The sequence below is a fragment of the Eurytemora carolleeae genome, unplaced genomic scaffold, assembly GCF_000591075.1.
Source record: "Eurytemora carolleeae unplaced genomic scaffold, Eaff_2.0 scaffold200, whole genome shotgun sequence".
In the NCBI taxonomy this organism is placed as follows: domain Eukaryota; kingdom Metazoa; phylum Arthropoda; class Copepoda; order Calanoida; family Temoridae; genus Eurytemora; species Eurytemora carolleeae.
In genome coordinates this window covers 29,132-50,750 of record NW_019396591.1, presented here as the reverse complement: position 1 = coordinate 50,750, position 21,619 = coordinate 29,132, and the positions used below count along the sequence as shown (strand labels likewise).

Here is a 21,619-nt window from a genome sequence, read left to right as displayed (position 1 = left end):
TAAAATAAATGTACATAAAATACAGGGTATCATTTTAAAATAAATGTACATACAATACAGGGTGTCACTTTAAATAAATGTACATACAGTACAGGGCCGGGTGTCACTTTAAAATAAATGTACATACAATACAGGATATCATTTTAAAATAAATGTACATACAATACATGGTGTCACTTTTAAATAAATGTACATAAAATACATGGTGTCAATTTTAAATAAATGTACATAAAATACAGGGTGTCACTTTAAAAATAAATGTACATACAATACAGGGTGTAACTTTAAAATAAATGTACATACAGTACAGGGCCGGGTGTCACTTTAAAATAAATGTACATACAATACAGGGTGTCATTTTAAAATAAATGTACATAAAATACAGGGTGTCATTTTAAAATAAATGTACATACAATACAGGGTGTCATTTTAAAATAAATGTACATACAATACAGGGTGTCACTTTAAAATAAATTTACATACAATACAGGGTGTCATTTTAATACATACAATACAGGGTGTCATTTTAAAATAAATGTACATTCAGTACAGGGTGTCACTTAAAAAAATGTAGTTAATGCCAAATGTAAAAATCTGATCAAATTTTCGGTTTTTGTTCAATCTAATAGGAGGGACATAAAAACATAGAAAACCTCATGTGATGGAATACAAACTTGCAGGTACATTTCAAAGTCTGGACAAGAATCTGGGAATGTTTAAATATTTCTAAATTGTATTCTGTTAAAGATGTGATTTAACACCTTCACTCTGACAGGAGTTAATAAAAACCGTAAATGGACCAATTTTTTTAACGACTTCTACCTTCCATTTCTTTTTCCTACGTTATCTTAAAATCTTTTTCCTTTCCTTACTTTCGTCTTCCATAGTTTACCCTTTTCCTACACGGCACTTCCCTACCTTTCCATACCCTACCTTTCTATACCCTACCTTTCTATACCCTACCTTTCTAGTTACCATACCCTACCTTTCCAGTTTCCATACCCTACCTTTCCAGTTTCCATACCCTACCTTTCCAGTTTCCATACCCTACCTTTCCAGGTTCCATACCCTACCTTTCCAGTTTCCATATCCTACCTTTCCAGTTTCCATGCCCCACCTTTCCAGTTTCCATACCCTACCTTTCCAGTTTCCATACCCTACCTTTCCAGTTTCCATACCCTACCTTTCCAGGTTCCATTCCCTACCTTTCCAGTTTCCATATCCTACCTTTCCAGTTTCCATGCCCTACCTTTCCAGTTTCCATACTTTTTCTTTCCAGTTTCCATACCCTACCTTTCCAGTTTCCACACCCTACCCTTTCCAGTTTCTACACCCTACCTTTCCAGTTTCCATACTTTACCTTTCCAGTTTCCATACCCTTCCTTTCTAGTTTCCATACCCTACCTTTCCAGTTTCTATACCCTACCTTTCCAGTTTCTATACCCTACCTGTCCAGTTTCCATACCCTACCTTTCCAGTTTCTATACCCTACCTTTCCAGTTTCCATACCCTACCTTTCCAGTTTCTATACCCTACCTTTCCAGTTTCTATACCCTACCTTTCCATGCCCTTTCATTCAATGTATTCAAATTGTTTCAAAGTTTTCTCTTGTATTAAGTGTTTGTGAAATTCCAATTCCTAGAATCGCCTTTTTTACTTTACCTTTAAATCTACGTAAATACAATTTCACAAACAAATCTTTTTACGTTGCAATGAAGGTTTAAACTTGTAATTTTGTTTTGGAATGTTCAGGGTAAAATGTTGTTGATAGAATTAAGTAACTTAACTAAACTTTATATTTTATCATCTGAAAACTTAAAAACCTTGAAAATTATAAACATTAAACATGGGTGGCATCAATAGGACAGTTTTCACAAAACTTCAGATGCCAGCACTCACTTTTTTATTCCTTTTGCAAAAAAACACGCTAATTTCATGGTTTGATTATTACAAGTTTTAATATTTTCGAAAATTATTCTATCAATAGACACAAATTAAAAGTAATAAATTGATATAAATGAATATCACTTGTCATTCTTGTAATTTTTTTATTTTATTTATTTAAATATATATGCATTTAGTTAGCTTTTATATCCAGTTTCGCTTATTTGCACGTCATTTGTGACAATTTCTCTCTTTTCATTTATATAGTTCCAAAGGTTTTGGTTTATAACCATAGGATTTGTTAAAAGAATTTTTCTTTTTTGAATCACATGATTTATTTCTAACAAAAAGTTTGTGATTTTCTAAAATGAGAAAAAGGATAAAAGTGTGTCAAGATTTCTCTGATGAGAAAAAAAGTGTTATTTTTTTCTTCCAGACTTTTAGGGCGCTTCTCTTGATCGCATCCCTTTTTAGTAATAATTTTAGCTTCTAAATATTATCTTAACTGCAACAACTTCTTTTTAGAAACATTAAGGAAAAATAACAACTTTCATTGGCTGATTTCACAACTCTGATTTTTGACCATAAACCTTTTTGAGTGGTGGCATGACAAGTTCTACAGAAATATTGACCGTTGTGACGGTAAAATCTCTTATTAGAAAATATTTTACTTTCTATTCTAAAATCTCCCGAAACTAAACTTATCTGTTTACAATCTGATAACTAATGTTTACTAAACTATAGAAATTTAATTTGTTTGATGTTCAATTAATATAGAATAGATTTGAACCAGGTTCATCATATCTCAATATTTAAATCCACATTTACAAGAACCAAACTTAAACCTGAAATTCAAGATTTAACTCAGGCTCCTTAAAGGATCCGTAAAATTAAGTATACGTTAGTAGACTCATTTATAGAAATTAAATTTTCAATCATTTTTTTAAATTAAGTTTTTATAATTTTTTTCAAATACTAAAAGGGTTTCTCCGTTGAACCTGAGCTGAAAACTTTAGAATTTGAAACCTTAAATCCCGATCGCTTAATCTGAATATCCAATGTGGACACTTTTAATTTCCTTCTTAATCCACACTTTTTCTTTCTTTTTCTCTCTTGATACAAACTACAGATTAAATTGATATTAAAATTAAGAAAAAGAGAAGATCAAGCATTGATCTCGATATCCACAATTATAAATGTTTAGCTCAGAGCTGGGAACTTTTGGGTTGAATATATATATATATATATAATCCCAATCGTTTGATCTGAATATTCACTGGGGGCACTTTTAAATTCCTGCTTAATCCACGCTTTTATCTCACCCTCAACTAAGCTTGCGGTGTGTACTGCAGTGATTTGCAGTAATCTGACCAAATAAATGGCGAGTTTTAGTGGAGACTGATCTATTTTGGATATCCCTTCCAGATTCCGACCAATGAGAGTAAATGGCGCGTAAAATTTAAAATTTTCCAGTTTCTAATTATCTGTTCAATATTCCTGAGATCGATAAAAAGAGGAGATCAATCCTTGAACTCAATATCCACAAGTTTTCAGCTAGAAAAGAAAGCAAAGTTGAGACCGGTTACAGACTTCATTTAAAGTTAAGGATACCAAATAACCAATATGCAGACGATACTTTTTCTGTCTGCCTATGGTTTCTATCTGCCTATTATTTCTATCTGTCTATGGTTTATATCTGGCTTTTGTGTCCATCTGTCTGGTGGTTTTATGGTTTCTATCTGTCTATGGTTTCTATCTGTCCATGATGTATATCTGACTATGGTGTCTATCTGCCTGTTGTTTCATAGTTTCTATCTGTCTATGGTTTCTATCTGTCTATGGTTTCTATCTGTCTATGGTTTATATCTGTCTATGGTTTCTATCTGTCTATGGTTTCTATCTGTCTATGGTTTATATCTGTCTATGGTTTATATCTGTCGATGGTTTATATCTGTCTATGGTTTATATCTGTCTATGGTTTATATCTGTTTATGGTTTATATCTGTCTATGGTTTATATCTGTCTATGGTTTCTATCTGACCGGATATCCTTGTGATTAATTTGCCTGGCTGGGTTTCTATGAACAGTTTTTACATTTATAGAAAGAAAGTCGATTTTCTGTATTTAGAATCAGTGCACTGTATTCTGTATTATTATATTCTGTATTCTATGTTTCCTTTATCTTGTTGAGTTTATTTTAATTCTTTTTTCTGTTTTCTGTAATTCTGTATTTCTGCATTTCTGCATTTCTGTTTTTCTGTTTTGAGATTCTGTATTTCTATTATTTAGTTTCCTATTTATTACTTACTGTATTCTGTATTCTGTATTCTGTACCCTGTATCTTGTGACACAGAAATCTACATCCTGAAAATTGAATTTGAAATCTATAATTGGCAATTTTGAAATTTAATTCAATTCATATTTTTATTCTTTGTTTAATTTCTAGATTGAAGAACCGAAATCTAGTGGATAATGGACTATCATTAAACTCTACAACTGTCCGGTATATTTTCTAAAACAAGAGTACATAAATACATTATAGTACACTATAACATCTAAGATGACACAAATATAAGATTCTAAATATATAAAGTAGTAATCTCTGTTTGTCTGTATGTATGTCAGATCTTAATTCATGAACCCCTAGACCGATTTGCCTCAAACATTGATCAAGAAACTAATTAGAACGAGGTAAATGGTCTTGTCTTAACTTTAAAAAATTTAAGTTGGCTGACTGTAGCGGAGAGAGATAAAACTAGGTTATATTGCTCTAGTACATAATACATGTACTACACAGTACACAATACATGAAGATACTACAGTACACAAATACTAAATTTGGCACAAAAACACTACTGCATATTACACAAGTACTCTTTCCAGTACAAAGAAAAATAACTATTTTACACAATCTTACACAACTATAATTTCAAAGGACAAAAAAAATACATTTTTGAGGTCAGACATTTTCAAAACAAAAATATTTTATTTTAAAACTCAGATGTGCTGTTTAATACAAAACTCCATGCAAACCTACACATGATGTTATAGCACACAAAGTCATGACATTTTTCTAATGTTTTTTTTTGCTAAAAATAAATTGTTTTTTTCCCTAAAAATAAATGTATTATTACTCTGATCTTTGTAAAGTAATGTTCCAGCCTAACCGTAATCTATTTTGTAGAGAGATTAAGTTTATGAAGGGTGGAAGTGATGTGCGGTGTATTTTGAGGTAAATCAATTTTCTTCAATTATATCTTTTTCATTAATTTTCTTAATCTTCCTAACCCACTTTCTTCCAGACATGGCTATTGTAAGTTTTAATATCAACAAAAAATTTATGACTTAGATCAATTTTTTAGTAGGCATCTTAAACCTTTATTTGTCAATATAAAGATATGTATTTAAATAAAATTCAGTAATCAATGCGTAAGTTTAAACTTTTCTCCTTTGAATAAAATTCTTTTGATAATTTCTTTTTCAAATTAAATCAAATCATAATAACTTAATTTTCTATAATACTATAATTCTGCATCAAATTATTTATTTATGTTCATAAATACGATTCATTTTCCCCAAGAAATAAGTATTTTACAAAAACGAATTTTTGATGGATTTAGTAAAGAAAATGTTTATTTTTTAAAATTGCAATATTTAGGGGCGGGGGGTGGGGATATGGCCTTTTTCTTTCTTTACATTTGCTGTATGGCTAGACCATACCAATTCTCTGTAGTTCGGAAAAATGTTTTTAAAGCTTTAACACGCTTGTTTAGCTTAAAAGGAGTAAATGGAAAAATCTACCAGAATAGTGCATATTTTTGTTCACTGTATTGAAACATATTTCCACCCAGATTATAATATTATAATATTTCAAGTTTATTTAACAGTGAAAAAGGTATTTACTTAAAACTGTTTACAACTATTAATTTCCTGTTGCAACAGATTACACAGTTTTTAGGTTTTTTGTTCATGGTGGGATGTTTTAAATTACAGGAATATACGAAGATTCCCCATGCATGAAAAAAATAGTTTTATTTTAAATAGACATATTTATTATTTTTCGTGTTTTATAATTTCTTGTATTAGCCTGACCCAATATGATATATGTAAATTGTATCAATTTGACGAATTGTGATTTAGATTATTTTACTAAATTATTTTCATCAAGAAATATTTTCACGACAAAAAGGGTTTAATAATAATTCATATTTTGCAGCCTCGAGAACTGGTCAATGTATACACTACTAGATGTAGAAGTAAATACTGAATGTGGGGCCCTAAACCCCGCCTGGGGGGCCAGGTATGTAAACAATGGCTCTAAACCCCGCCTGTGAGGACAGGTATGTAAACAATGACTTTAACCGGCCCCGCCTGGGGGGACAGGTACGTAAACAATGGTTCTAAACCCCGCCTGGGGGCAGGCGCGCAACTAGGGGGGGGGCAGGGGGTCCAGACCCCCCCTAGCCTGATTAAGGGGGGGGCATGCCTCTCCCTTAAGAAGTCTTGCCCCCCCTGTATGGGGGGCAAGAAATGACGAAGTCCACCCTGTTTTGCAATTTAGCGATTAATGAATCCAGACCCTGAGGAAATTTAAGAGCTCTTATCGTAAAATTAAAAAAAGATAATTGAACGTTAGTTTATTGAGCTTATAGTTCAATCCATATAGCACTTAATACACCATATACACACATACAGACCCCCTTCGTCTCCGAGCCTAACTACTGCCGTAGATCAGAACAGTTTGACAAGGTTCCAATGTGCCTTAATCTTTGTTTTTTTCATTATGCTGTTTTTTCCTGGGAAAGGGGGTTTATCAAGTATTTTTTAGATATTTTCACTAAGTTCTGCCACTTATTATGATATTGCTTTTTTAATACTGTAGTACAACTATTCAATTAATCCTACATGTTCACCGCAAATATTGTGTGATGTGTCATATTAAAAAAAAAATATTTTTCATGTAAAATCATGAATTTTTAATGAAAGGCATTTCTTGTCAGTTTTTGAGTACAATGTACATATTTGATTTATGGATAACTAATGAAAATTTATATATATATATATATCGAGTTAAAGCAAGATATCACATTTGAAATCTGTTTATTTGTTTTTGTTTATAAATTGTTACTTTTATCTTTTAATTCTTTTAAATTTTAATTCTTAAACATTTATTATTCAAATTTCTTATTTTGTATGTTATATATATATATGTTATTTGTATTGAAAATTAATTATTTTTGTGATTTATACCAGAATCAGGGGCGGATAAAGGATTTAAGTGAAGGGGGGGAGGCAAGATTTTTTAGGAACAAAAAAATCATAATTAGAAAAGACTCAAAAAGAGTGAAAATTAATGACTAAAGACTTTTCTATCTGTCTATGGTTTCTATCTGTCTATGGTTTATATCTGTCTATGGTTTCTATCTGTCTATGGTTTCTATCTGTCTATGGTTTCTATCTGTCTATGGTTTATATCTNGTCCCCCCCCCCCCCCCTGTATCCGCCCCTGACCAGAATAGATTTCTTGTTTCATTTTATATCAGATGTGTTGACTTATAACTGAATATCCGGTTGGTAAGGTTAGTTTTTATTGTTTAAGTATAACACACATTTTTCTTGCCCCCCCCCCTAAAAATGTTTAGGGGGGGGGCCAAAAAAATTTTCGCGCTTCGCGTGAAATATTTCCCCCTAGCCCCTCTCTAACCAAATGTCTAGTTGCGCGCCTGCCTGGGGGGCCAGGTATGTAAACAATGGTTCTGAATCCCGCCTAGGGGGCCAGGTATGTAAACAATGGCTCTAAACCCCGCCTGGGGGGCCAGGTATGTAAACAATGGCTCTAAACCCCGCCTGGGGGGCCAGGTATGTAAACAATAGCTCTAAACCCCGCCTGGGGAGTCAGGTATGTAAACAATGACTCTAAACCCCTGCTGGTGGGCCAGGTATGTAAACAATGGCCCTAAACCCTGCCTGGGGGGGCCAGGTATGTAAACAATGGCTCTAAACCCCGCCTGGGGGGCCAGGTATGTAAATAATTAAAGTAAATATGAATTGAAGTGACCTATGGAAAGATGTCAATGCCCGATTTACAATGGTACCCTTGAAACCTTACCTGATCAATAATGTGAAAGATATTGTCGTTTTTCTTGGTTTATAATTGTTTAGTTATTATTATGCATATGCTTTCCTGTACAAGTCACTTTCGAACAGAAACCACAATTGAAAATAATCTGTTTTCAAATTTTAAAACATTGAAATCTACTTCATGCTTCATAGACGAAGTTTCAAAGGATACCAGACATTGGCATCTTTTAATCAGATTCATTTCAAATCTGGCTCAATGTTGAAATTTTTGATTAAATAATTTCAAACAGCTGACTGCTAGGGTATAAAACTAACGCCCATGCCTAGAATGGTCGTCTATTTGATCCGTTTTTAAAACAAATCAAGTTTATTTTGGCTAAAAAAACAAACAAGAAAAACCCTAAATATTAAAACATATAACGTAGAAAATTTGTTGTCCTTGTCCAGCACCAAAACGTTCAGAGATCCAGTGTAGTAATTATTCATCAGTTTTTAAAACCAGGTTGGTTTTACGTACTTACATTATACTACTGTGAACATTCGAGTTCGACTTTTTATTCAAGGAATTCCAAGCTTAGGTTTCTTTTTGTATTCCCACACTCTAATAAATGTCAAATTTTCATCTAACAAAATTTGTTTGAGCACCGGAGCCCCTTACAGTAAAAACAAACTGTAAAAAATTATATTAGCACAAAACTCGAGCAGCCTCAAGGGATACAAATATATAAATATGATTTTAGATAAAAATAGAAACATGTTTCAGGAATGTTTTCCCTGGGTATCGGGAGGTCCTGGTTGCGCAGCAAAGTAATCCTTTAATTGGTACATGTGGAACCATCTCGTGGCAAGTTGTGGAAATTGATATTAGGTAAAATCATTTTTACTGGCCCAGTTCTAACACACAATAGGCCCTGTGCCAGTTTTGAAACTAATGTCCCCTGTGTCCTGTAATATAGGTTTAGATGAATAACAAGAGCTTAAAGTGACTGTAGACGTAAATTTCAAGGTATTTCTCAGTCTCTAGTTAATTATCGAGTGATATGTCCAAATCACAACGATACCCTTAAAAGCTGATAAATTATCGTGTTTGTATCCATGGAAAAGTGTTTAATTCTGACAATTTGCTACATCTTTTGCTAAAGCAAATGCTTAAAATTACACGTCTACAGTATTTACCTGCAAACTTCATGATGTTTATGCTAATTCAATTCGTTGAAAAGACTAAAAACTGAAGTTTGTTAAAACTTTTGACACTTTTATTAAATATGTAACGTTTTTATGAAACATTTACATCTTCAAAACATTTACATTTAAAAAAAATATTTAACGTAGATCGAAAAAAATTATCCAATTTTAAAAAAAAATCAAATCTATTTTTTATGTCCCCCCCCCTCTATTTGCCACTTTTATCTAGTGCTAAAATGTGAATTGCCATTGTATCGAGGTTTATCAAGATATTTGCCATTGTATTGTAACAGTGGGCGAGTTTTGTTGATCTTTTACGATCAGCAATTCAAGGATTTTTTGGATCGCTGAGATCATAGCTACCAAGGGGAATCATGCCCCCTTTCCCCCCCCCCCCTCTTTAACCCTACGGTTGGACTTTAGAGTCCTATTTTGAATCCTAACGGATTTATTTGAGTTTGCATTTGGATTCTATAAATAACCCAAGCGACGCCGAATTTTCCGTTATCTTGAAGACCCAAGCGTTGGGGAGGNCATTCTATATGCCACTTTCATCAAGTAAGAAAATGTTATTTGCCATTGTATCGAGGTTTATCAAGATATTTGCCATTGTATCGAGGTTTATCAAGATTGATTGTTTTAAACTTGGAAAGGAAAACAAAACTGTGTAGAGTGTAAAAGCTGTTTAGAAAGGAGTTTACTTTAACTTTACTCTCTTTACAAATTACCTTTTAAAAACATTTACTTAAAAGGTATTTCCGGTTTAAAGAGGAAGTAAAGTAAAAGCACTTCTTTAACAGCTCGTTTTGAAAATTATTTGAATAGATGTTATAGTGACATTAAACAAACAAATATTTCTATGCAGGAAATCTGAAAAGTCATAATTTGTAGGCTGGCACGTTTTACTCATAGCAGTAACCGTTAAACTCTAATTCTGATCAAAAATAATTTATTTTTAATTGGAGTTTATCTTCAGTCAGTGACTTGTGGATAGTGGTGCAGAAGGAAGTCAATAAACATAATTATACAATCAAATTATTACAATCAAGGATTTCATGATTGTACTCTCCCCAACCTGACTATCACTCTAGGTTTTTAACAGCTATGGCATTTTTGCCAAACGATATTTCGTTGTAATCCACAACATCTCCAGATAGTTAAATATAGGGTAAAAATAGTAGCAAATAAAATAAACAAAATAAAGAGACCAAGAACCAAAAAAATATATATATGTTAAGAAAACAATAACAACTTTTTAATAAGGGAGGCTCGCTTGAATTTATGTTAACAGTCCCTTTAATATCAAGGTGAATCAGGAATATCTTCCCCCCATGTCCTACCCTGATATAAGTACACATCCTGTTCTAGACTTAGCTCCTATCCAATAATCTCTGTAAGCTACTTTAAGTCTCTCATCTCTGAAGCTTCTAATAAGACTGTGAACATATATTTTCTTAACACAAATGTTTATATTAAGTAAAAAAATACCTAGCATAACACAGTTTATATTTTTTAATATATAAAAAAAAGTTCCAATTTTAGTAACTTTTGATTTTGTGAAAGGTTTATATGCACGAAACGTTTAGAATGTTAGTAAACGCTGCACAGCCCTAAAGTAAAGTAAAGTTAACCAACGGTGCACAGCCCTAAATTAAAGTAAAGTTAACCAACGGTGCACAGCCCTAAAGTAAAGTTAACCAACGGTGCACAGCCCTAAAGTAAAGTTAACCAACGGTGCCCAGCCCTAAAGTAAAGTTAACCAACGGTGCACAGCCCTAAAGTAAAGTAAAGTTAACCAATTTTAAAAGACAAACAAAAGAAATGAAAGTGTTGTTTAATTTCACACTTTTCTCCCGAGCCAACATGGTTGAAAACTAAAACAAAAAACAAGATTTTTCTACAATATTATATTCTTTCCTTTTTTCTCTTAGCATGAAAAGGGTTTTTCTCAAATGTTTTTCCTTTCGTTGTTAGATATGTTTATTCATAATTTTTTATATTAATTTGCGCTTATTTTCTTCGATAACAACTTTAAAATGTTTAGATTAATTGTTATGTGGAGTGTACCTTTCAACTTTAATCTCAGGGATTCATATTATGCTATAGGGATGGTTTATCAAAAGGTAATACAAACTATCATAATCATGCTATACATTTTTTAAACTAAATTTTTGAAAGAACACTATCATTTGATTTTTATAAAAATAAGTAAACAAAGTGATGCTAATGATGATAATGATGATAATGATGATAATGATGATAATGATGATAATGATGATAATGATGATATTGATGATAATGATGATAATGATGATAATGATGATAATGATGATAATGATGGTAATGATGATAATGATGGTAATGATGATAATGATGATAATGATGATTATGATGATTATGATGATAATGATGATAATGATGATATGATGATTATGATGATAATGATGATAATGATGATAATGATGATAATGATGATAATGATGATAATGATGATAATGATGATCTAGGGTAAGTTCTCCACCTCTGCCTATTGGTTTAACCAGATGTATTATGGGAATAATTCAGCCTATACACGTAGCAAGGAATACTACAACGTTATTAATTAAAACAATCAATTAAACTAAAATAGAAACGACTAAAACTTTTTTTAAAGTTTAAAACTTTGAATTTATCGAAATAAAATGTTGTACTGTGACCAGGCGGGTCAACCTGTAACCTTTTCCAACTCGAGATTAGTTGTTCATGGATTTATGGAGGCGTTCACATACCATTCTATTCTCAACATATCAGTTCTACCACAGAGAAGGTATAGACTAAACATATCAGTTCTACCACAGAGAAGGTATATATGTCTCCAGTAGTAATTTTCCCGAAGGCTTTTTCCTAAGCGGCGACTTCAATAGGATATTTTCCAAACTGTGCAATTTCTCAACCGCAGCGCTCGGCCCTTACCCAATTCTAGCTGCAGCGCTCGGCCCCTACCCAATTCTAGCAGCAGTGCTCGGTCCCCATTGCAGCCTGCGGCTGTGAATTTGTCACTTGGGAAGTCACTCTAGGAAGTCACTTTGGAAAATACCTAACACACACCAGTGATGAGTAATTCACTTAAAATCTAGCAATACGAAAAAATCCCAAGACGAACGATAAATCGACGATTTTTTTGCGTGTATTAATCGAAAAAAAAAGCATTTTATGTCCCTATTATATGCAAGCTTGTATCGCCACATCACAAATCTTTTTTTCTCGACTTTTTGTGTATAATGTAACGCTTGGAAGTCGTTAATTTTAAGACTTTTTTCGGGTTTGTTAGCCTATACTGACATTAATTCGGATAAAAATCTGAACTAGCCTATACTGACATTAATTCCGATAAAAATCTGAACTAGCCTATACTGACATTAATTCCGATAAAAATCTGAACTAGACTATACTGACATTAATTCGGATAAAAATCTGAACTAGTATACTGATATTTATTCGAATACAATTCTGAACTAGCCCATACTGACATTATATCTGATAAAAATCTGAACTAGCAATATACTGACATTATTTCGGATAAAAATCTGAACTAGTATACTGACATTTATTCGAATACAATTCTGAACTAGCCTATACTGACATTATATCTGATAAAATCGTTTTATTTTATTTTATTAAATACTGTTACATAAGTTTTTCGTACCGTCCCGGTCTGCAATACATAGTCTGTAATTGTACTGTGTAGCTTGCTCTAGCTGGTTAAAGGTCGGCCCGGTACTTGAATTAAACTGGAGTTTACTGTGATATAATGATGATAATAATGATAAAGATGATGAATAATAATAATAATAATATTTCAGCTATAACCTGGCTGAATCTGTTCAGAGGAAACTAAATACCAAACATCAAGCAGATTATGTTGTCAGTAACTCAGCTGTCATAACATCTAGTTCAGCTGTCAAATCTTTAACTCAGCTGTTCATAGCTGTCAGTCTCAACCTGGCGTTCAGCTCATAATCTTGGAATAAATGTTTTTTCAAAAACTTAATTTTATTCAATACTAAGATTAACTTTTCCATAATTAAAACATTTTAAAACACATCGTGAAATTTTGGAGTTGGGGGTTCTTAAAATAAAAAGACAGTTTTATAATCAACGAGAAAGAGGAAACGAAATTTGAAAAATGTTAAAGATAAATTCTACGTTAATAATCAGATGAAAATTAAAGTGATACCCTTGTAGGTCGGAATTGTCCCAATCTAAATAAAAAGTTCTTTGAACTTACAGAAGCAATCCCTTCAGATATTATCCTTCATTGTACAATAAAACTGTACACTCTGTACAGTGTTTAACATAGCAGTACAATTTGTAATTGACGCAATATTGTACAATATGTACAGCTTCATGAAATTCTCCCCAACACAAAATCTTCCTATTTTATCATACAGAGAGAGTCCCGTATCATATTGGATTATCTCAAGCTTATAACGCAAAATCTTCCTATTTTATCATACAGAGAGAGTCCCGTATCATATTGGATTATCTCAAGCTTATAACGCAAAATCTTCCTATTTTATCATACAGAGAGAGTCCCGTATCATATTGGATTATCTCAAGCTTATAACGCAAAAAACATAATACTCAAAAAACCTAGTATTTTCTGGAGGCAAATTTTTATATTAGCCTTATACAATTTTTTTAAAATTATTCATTCTTCTAAAATGTTCTGATTAGTCCCGAAAATCCTATTTCAGAGCTATTAATGATCAAATATGATGTGAGACACCCTGAACATAAACCCACTGTTAAAAAAATTCTAACATTTTGTTTGTAATATTAAACACAGAAAACATTTCGATATAAAGATCATTTTCTTCGAAACTAATAGTAAAATGTTAGCGATATATAATAAAAAATACAAACTATGTTATTAGAATTTTCTAACAATAAGTTTGTTTAATCGAAATGGTTTCGATAGTTCGATTTTAACAAATTAATTTTTGTAAATTGTGTACACTGGTTTAATGGCAATGCTTATTCTGTGATATTACTATTTACCTAAGAGAGGAGGTTCAACTAGCCGTAACTAGTTCAACTACTAAAATTTGTTCATAAATTTCCAAATCTGGTAAATAAATTAAACCAAATAAAAGTTAAATTATTATAAAATATTTAAGTTGCTATATCCGAAAAACAACTTTGATTTAAGTACAGTTAAAAGACTGTGAGTGGTGTACAGGCAGTGTAAAAAATGTTGTTGACAATCAAACTTATGTTAAAACCAATCCCAAGAATATAACCTCTATAACCTCTTTTTAATAAAACAAAAAGAGATTTGACCCCGGCCTGCACATATCTTTTTTGTTACATGAAAGGAATGTAATTTCAATTGATTTTCCATTAAAAGTGGAGCATGTCCCCTCTATACCTTAATCTGATCAATAATGTGGAAGATATCGTCGTTTTTAATTTTGACAATTTCTAAGTAGAAATGTGCAAGTCAAAGGATTTGAATCTTTGTAACAAACTTTGATTTTCTAATACCTATATTTTTTCCACCTGATAGTATAATACTTTGATATTTCAAACTTAGATTTTTTCATCTAGTAGAATTCATAGTTTGAAATATCTAAGGTCTACGGCATTGGATTACAAATACATAAAAATTAGAAAATCATAGTTTGTTACAAAGACTCAATTCCTTCATAGAGAAAGCACACCTAAAAATAATCATTCTTAAAGAAAAAATTATGAATATCTAATGAATTCTTGGTCAGATATGAAAGATTTAAATGTAACTGAATTGTGAATCCGACATGGCAGTTTATAAATGGAGAGTCGCTTGAAAGTATGTCTAAAATAACTGTTGGTTCCATTTTGTCCTTGTTTATTTCTTTTTTTTATCTTTTAATTTTGTTTTAAAAACCAATTTAATTATTTACTTAAAATTAACATTGTTATTAAATTACAACTTTGAATTATTTAGATTAAAAACTGGTGAATTTGATGCAATATTATTTTCATCGCTTCTTGCAAATCTGCCATAAACTTACACAAGCATTGTGTATTGCATACTAGTGACTGCACAGTGTTTAAAAAAAGGATTAAAGGAATTGAGTTTTTGCCACAAACTCTGATTTTTTAATTCAAACATCTTTGCGGTGACCTTTGATAGTTTAAACTGTAAATTCTGTTAGATCAAATAATCTAATTTTAATATATCAATGGTTTACACCACCGGATTGGAAAAATATAGGGATTAGAAGAATGAGTTTGTGGCATAGACTCAATTCTTTTGATTAAAAAATAAATGTGCTCTGAGGTAGAACTTTATGAATTCGATACACGCTCAAAAAGAACCAAAATATATTTAGTTTCAATTCAATGACCTTGCAACTACTTTACTGCAGAAGTATATATTAAACTAGCTGTATTGAGTTAAACTACAATTCTCTGATTCATAAAATTCTATCTCTGAATTCCACAGCATAAACCCCACACATTATAACTCCACAAAACCTGCCATGTATTCCTTAACTTATAACTTTTTACATAAAGAAAATGTTCTCCCCCTAAACCAAGTTTTGTAAAATCCTAGAACCTAAAAGGTTCCGACTCAGTGTACCCTGGCAAACTATTTGTTGAATAGATGTTGAGAAATATTTGTAAAACTTGTTATTCATGGAATAAATTTAGTAGATTATCTGATTGTATTATTTGAATAAATGTCGCTCTTTAAAGGGACTGTCAGTCTTAGTTCAAGTTTCCTTAATTTACAGCTTTACTTCTCGATTCCCAATGGTACCTTTCAGCCTTTTATCGGGTAATCAAATTGGAAGAAATCGTCGTTTTTCTGTCAATTTTCTTCATTGTCTCTACTGTATTGTGTCGCAAGTGACTTTTTTATTGAACAGAATCGAAAATTATCGATTTTTAGAAATACAAGGATAACTCAATCATTTAAATATAGGATCGCTTTAAATTTTGATAACAGTCCGTTTATTCGAGCTGTTTACTAGATTTTTAATAAATGTATACATTTTTAAACTTTTCTATTTTGATCTGAAAATGACGAAATATCAAAAGTTTGAGGGGAAACATGGTTCTGGGGTTTCCTTTAAAAAGTGTTTAAAAGTTTAAAAGGGGTGGTTTAAAGTTTAAAACCTTTAAAACTTTAAACCTTTAAACCTTTATCTGATTAAGGATAAATGTCAGAATTCTCCCTTTAAACCTGACATCTGATTGATAAATGTCAGAATTTCCCTTTAAACCTGACATCTGATTAAGGATAAATGTCAGAATTCTCCCTTTAAACCTGACATCTGATTAAGGATAAATGTCAGAATTCTCCCTTTAAACCTGACATCTGATTAAGGATAAATGTCAGAATTCTCCCTTTAAACCTGACATCTGATTGATAAATGTCAGAATTCTCCCTTTAAACCTGACATCTGATTAAGGATAAATGTCAGAATTCTCCCATTAAACCTGACATATGATTAAGGATAAATGTCAGAATTCTCCCTTTCAACCTGACATCTGATTGATAAATGTCAGAATTCTACTTTGCTTTTTTCTGTAGCCCTTTATATGTACCTTTAGCACTACAGAGCACTTTTTGTTAGCTTTGGTTTTTAGGAAGTAATTGGCAAAATTCTCATCAATTTTTGCTTAAGAGCTTGCAACCTGGAAATCGCAGTAGTCATTGTCAATCAAACATACCAAGCTTTAATTGAAGAATCTCTTAAAATGAAGTGTAGAGGTTGAATAGATAAAACCTAATAAATAATTGTATTATCTATATTTTCCATACACCATGCCGTGTTTAAGAAATAAAACCAATTTACAACAATGCTAAAACTATACAAAGACCCCCTGCTGTTGAATCTTGTGTTTAGAAATAAACACATTTGAATATAAATACAAAATACTACGTTGCACTTTGTACAGCTTAATTTTGCCAAAGTAATGTTAGTAATTATTCACTGTCAACTAGACAGAAAAGAACGTTACAACTAAGACTTTGTGACCTCGTCAAGTCTCAGCTCAATACACAAGGTGATAAGCATAGTTATCTGGTTACATATTAGAAATTCAAATCTAGGAATTATGATCGAAAACATAAAAGATTTTAATCTTTCGTGCAGTTTACTTTAGTTTAACGTGCAGTTTACTTTAGTTTCACGTGCAGTTTACTTTAGTTTCATGTGCAGTTTAGTTTAACATGCAGTTTACTTTAGTTTAAAGTGAAGTTTACTTTAGTTTAACGTGCAGTTTAAATTAGTTTAACGTGCATTTTACATTAGTTTAATGTGCAGTTTACTTTAGTTTAACGTGCAGTTTACTTTAGTTTGAAGTGCAGTTTACTTTAGTTTAACGTGCAGTTTACTTTAGTTTAAAGTGCAGTTTACTTTAGTTTAACGTGCGGTTTACTTTAGTTTAACGTGCAGTTTACTTTAGTTTAATGTGCAGTTTACTTTAGTTTAACATGCAGTTTACTTTCGTTTAAAGTGAAGTTTACTTTAGTTTAACGTACAGTTTAGTTTAGTTTAACGTGCAGTTTACTTTAGTTTAACGTGCAGTTTACTTTAGCTTAATGTGCAGTTTACTTTAGTTTAACATGCAGTTTACTTTAGTTTAAAGTGAAGTTTACTTTAGTTTAACGTGCAGTTTAAATTAGTTTAACGTGCAGTTTAAATTAGTTTAACGTGCATTTTACATTAGTTTAATGTGCAGTTTACTTTAGTTTAACGTGCAGTTTACTTTAGTTTGAAGTGCAGTTTACTTTAGTTTAACGTGCAGTTTACTTTAGTTTAAAGTGCAGTTTACTTTAGTTTAACGTGCGGTTTACTTTAGTTTAACGTGCAGTTTAATGTGCAGTTTACTTTAGTTTAACGTGCAGTTTACTTTAGTTTAATGTGCAGTTTACTTTAGCTTAACGTGCAGTTTACTTAAGTTTAATGTGCAGTTTACTTTAGTTTAACGTGCAGTTTACTTTAGTTTAATGTGCAGTTTACTTTAGTTTAACATGCAGTTTACTTTAGTTTAAAGTGAAGTTTACTTTAGTTTAACGTGCAGTTTAAATTAGTTTAACGTGCATTTTACATTAGTTTAATGTGCAGTTTACTTTAGTTTAACGTGCAGTTTACTTTAGTTTAAAGTGCAGTTTACTTTAGTTTAACGTGCAGTTAACTTTAGTTTAACGTGCAGTTAACTTTAGTTTAACGTGCAGTTTACTTTAGTTTAAGGTGTATTTGTTTCCTTTAGAATTTGTCCTTTAGAAGTGTTAAGATAATTCTCTTAAATGTTAAATGTTTTTGATTGCGATTTTTGAAGGAATTGAAGTGAAGATATAAGCTGTAAAAAAGAACAGGATTAAGACGATGAATTTCTTATTTTTAAGATAGAAAAACAACTTGTTCTGAGTGTTTTTACAATATCTGTAGAAAGAGTAAATCTGTAAATAGAACCTTTTACCACAAATGAGAACGAATGAGTGAGAGCAAAAAGTTTAGAAGAATTATCCGTGAGATAAATCATGAAACTAAGCAAACTAATGGGATTGGGATATAATCATTAGAAGATACATGTCTGTTGGTTTGATACATAGACATATCCTTAAAATATCAAAAAATGTTCCTTTTATAATAATGGATTCCATTGTTGGAGACGCAAAGAAAGGTAAAACTGAAATAATACTCAGCTCACCCCCACTTTAAAATTTAATCTGCTCTGGCCTGATTTTTCTTATTTAGTTTAATCATGTACAAATACAGGAATAAAGGAACACATATAAAAGTATTTTACTGTCAAACTTCAAACATAAAGCTTATATTTTTCTACATAGAGTAGAATAGTTTCACAGTCTTTTCATCTTTTCCTCTTCTTCTTCCTGTCTTCCAGTTCCAACCTATCTTCCTTCCTTGATTTTCTCATATCTTCCTGTCTGCATGCCTTCCTATCTTCCTTCCTTGATTTTCTCATTTCTTCCTGTCTACATGCCTTCCTATCTTCCTTCCTTCATTTTCTCATATCTTCCTATCTACATGCCTTCCTATCTTCCTTCCTTCATTTTCTCACTGTCTACATGCCTTCCTATCTTCCTTCCTTCATTTTCTCATATCTTCCTGTCTACATGCCTTTCTATCTTCCTTCCTTCATTTTCTCATATCTTCCTATCTACATGCCTTCCTATCTTCCTTCCTTCATTTTCTCATATCTTTCTGTCTACATGCCTTCCTTTCTTCCTTCCTTCATTTTCTCATATCTTCCTGTCTACATGCCTTCCTATCTTCCTTCCTTGATTTTCTCATATCTTCCTGTCTGCATGCCTTCCTATCTTCCTTCCTTGATTTTCTCATTTCTTCCTGTCTACATGCCTTCCTATCTTCCTCCATTCATTTCTCATATCTTCCTGTCTACATGCCTTCCTATCTTCCTTCCTTCATTTCTCATATCTTCCTGTCTACATGCCTTCCTATCTTCATTCCTACATTTTCTCATATCTTCCTGTCTGCATGCCTTCCTATCTTTCTTCCTTCATTTTTTCATATCTTCCTGTCTACATGTCTTCCTATCTTCCTTCCTTCGTTTTCTCATATCTTCCTTCTTTCATTTTCTCATATCTTCCTGTCTACATGCCTTCCTATCTTCCTTCCTTCATTTTCTCATATCTTCCTGTCTACATGCCTTTCTATCTTCCTTCCTTCAGTTTTCTCATATCTTCCTTCTTTCATTTTCTCATATCTTCCTGTCTACATGCCTTCCTATCTTCCTTCCTTCATTTTCTCATATCTTCCTGTCTACATGCCTTTCTATCTTCCTTCCTTCATTTTCTCATATCTTTCTGTCTACATGCTTTCCTTTCTTCCTTCCTTCATTTTCTCATATCTTCCTGTCTGCATGCCTTCCTATCTTCCTTCCTTCATTTTCTCATATCTTCCTGTCTACATGCCTTCCTTTCTTCATTCCTTCATTTTCTCATATCTTCCTGTCTGCATGCCTTCCTATCTTCCTTCCTTCATTTTCTCATATCTTCCTGTCTACATGCCTTTCTTTCTTCCTTCTTTCATTTTAATATCTTCCTGTCTACATGCCTTCCTATCCTCCTTCCTTCATTTTCTCATATGTTCCTGTATAAATGCCTTCCTATCTTCCTTCCTTCATTTTCTCATATCTTCCTGTCTGCATGCCTTCCTATCTTCCTTCCTTCATTTTCTTATATCTTCCTGTCGGCATGCCTCCCTTTCTTCCTTCTTTCATTTTCTCATATCTTCCTGTCTGCATGCCTTCCTTTCTTCCTTTTTTCATTTTCTCATATCTTCCTGTCTACATGACGTCCTTTCTTCCTTCTTTCATTTTCCATATCTTCCTGTTTAAATGCCTTCCTATCTTCCTTCCTTCCTTCCTCCATTTTCTCATTCCTTCCTGTTTGCATACATTCCTATCTTTCTATCTTCCTTCTTTTCTTCTCTCATAACTTCTTACTTGCTTGCCTTCCTATCTTCTTATGTCCCTTCCTTCTTTTCTTCATGTTATCCTATCTTTCTGACTGCTTGCCTTTCTAATTTTCTATCTCCCTTTCTTGCTGGCATTCTATTTTTCTCCCTGTTTTCCTTCCTGTTTTTATTTGATAAAAAATTTGCCAACAGAATTTTTTTTAACCTTATTTATGCTAAGTAGAATAAAAAAGATTTATTTATTGTTTGTTTTTGTTGTCTTCTAAGACCTCCTCTGAAATTGTTTTCTAAAACTAGCATATGCCAAATTTTGACCTTGAGAGAAAATATATGCAAATAATAATTTTTCCCTTATATTTCTGTTATGATGCAAATACAAGTGCAAAAACTAATTGAAGAAAAAACAAAATACAAGGAATGATGGAAATTCACAGTATTTTGTAGTATCTTTTAAAAGTCTAAAAACCTAAAAAAAAAACGATCCAAGATGTTTTCCATCACTACCCCCCACCCCCTCCTCCTTTCTAACCCTCTACAACCATCCCCCCCCTCAATCTTTGATCCTATTTGTTGTCTGTGTTTTAACAGCAGAGATTTAAATATTTTTGAATATTTCCTTCTTTGAAATGTTAATTTTATCCAATTTAATTCCTATCAAAGGATTAGGACATTTCAAATACACAGCATAACTATTTTTTGGGGGTAAATACCAATTAGAAATTACCGGAATTCAAAATATTAGGTTTGAATATACTTTATTTTTGAAGACATTTTTATTAATCAAACGTTTATTAAATTTACGTTATTCTATCGTTTGAATAATAATTTACAAAATTTTAAAACTTTGAGTCATGTCTGAATAAGATATAAAACTTGACAAAGTAGTATTTAAAATAATTATTTTACCTGCAATGAGAAGTTTAACTAAAGAAGAATATGTTTAATTTAATCTCTCTATTTAAATAGTTTGACGTTAATTTAAACAATGATATAGATTCATATTATTACTTACCTTTACACGTTACCAT

At 31.9% G+C, this 21,619-nt stretch overlaps 1 protein-coding gene across 1 annotated transcript in view; it reads left to right on the top strand.

Moving 5' to 3' along the window:
- LOC111706015 (tereporin-Ts1) overlaps window positions 1–13,695 on the top strand; it is a 29,687-nt gene extending 15,992 nt beyond the window's left edge. Inside the window, exons 3-10 of the mRNA XM_023478750.1 lie at window positions 4,331–4,387; window positions 5,069–5,116; window positions 6,101–6,184; window positions 8,729–8,833; window positions 11,195–11,273; window positions 11,658–11,732; window positions 11,850–11,956; window positions 12,993–13,695. Of these exons, the coding sequence (XP_023334518.1) occupies window positions 4,331–4,387; window positions 5,069–5,116; window positions 6,101–6,184; window positions 8,729–8,833; window positions 11,195–11,273; window positions 11,658–11,732; window positions 11,850–11,956; window positions 12,993–13,149 (712 nt within the window). The 3' untranslated portion in view covers window positions 13,150–13,695. The remainder of the gene's footprint in view (window positions 1–4,330; window positions 4,388–5,068; window positions 5,117–6,100; window positions 6,185–8,728; window positions 8,834–11,194; window positions 11,274–11,657; window positions 11,733–11,849; window positions 11,957–12,992) is intronic.
- Window positions 13,696–21,619: the final 7,924 nt, after the last annotated feature.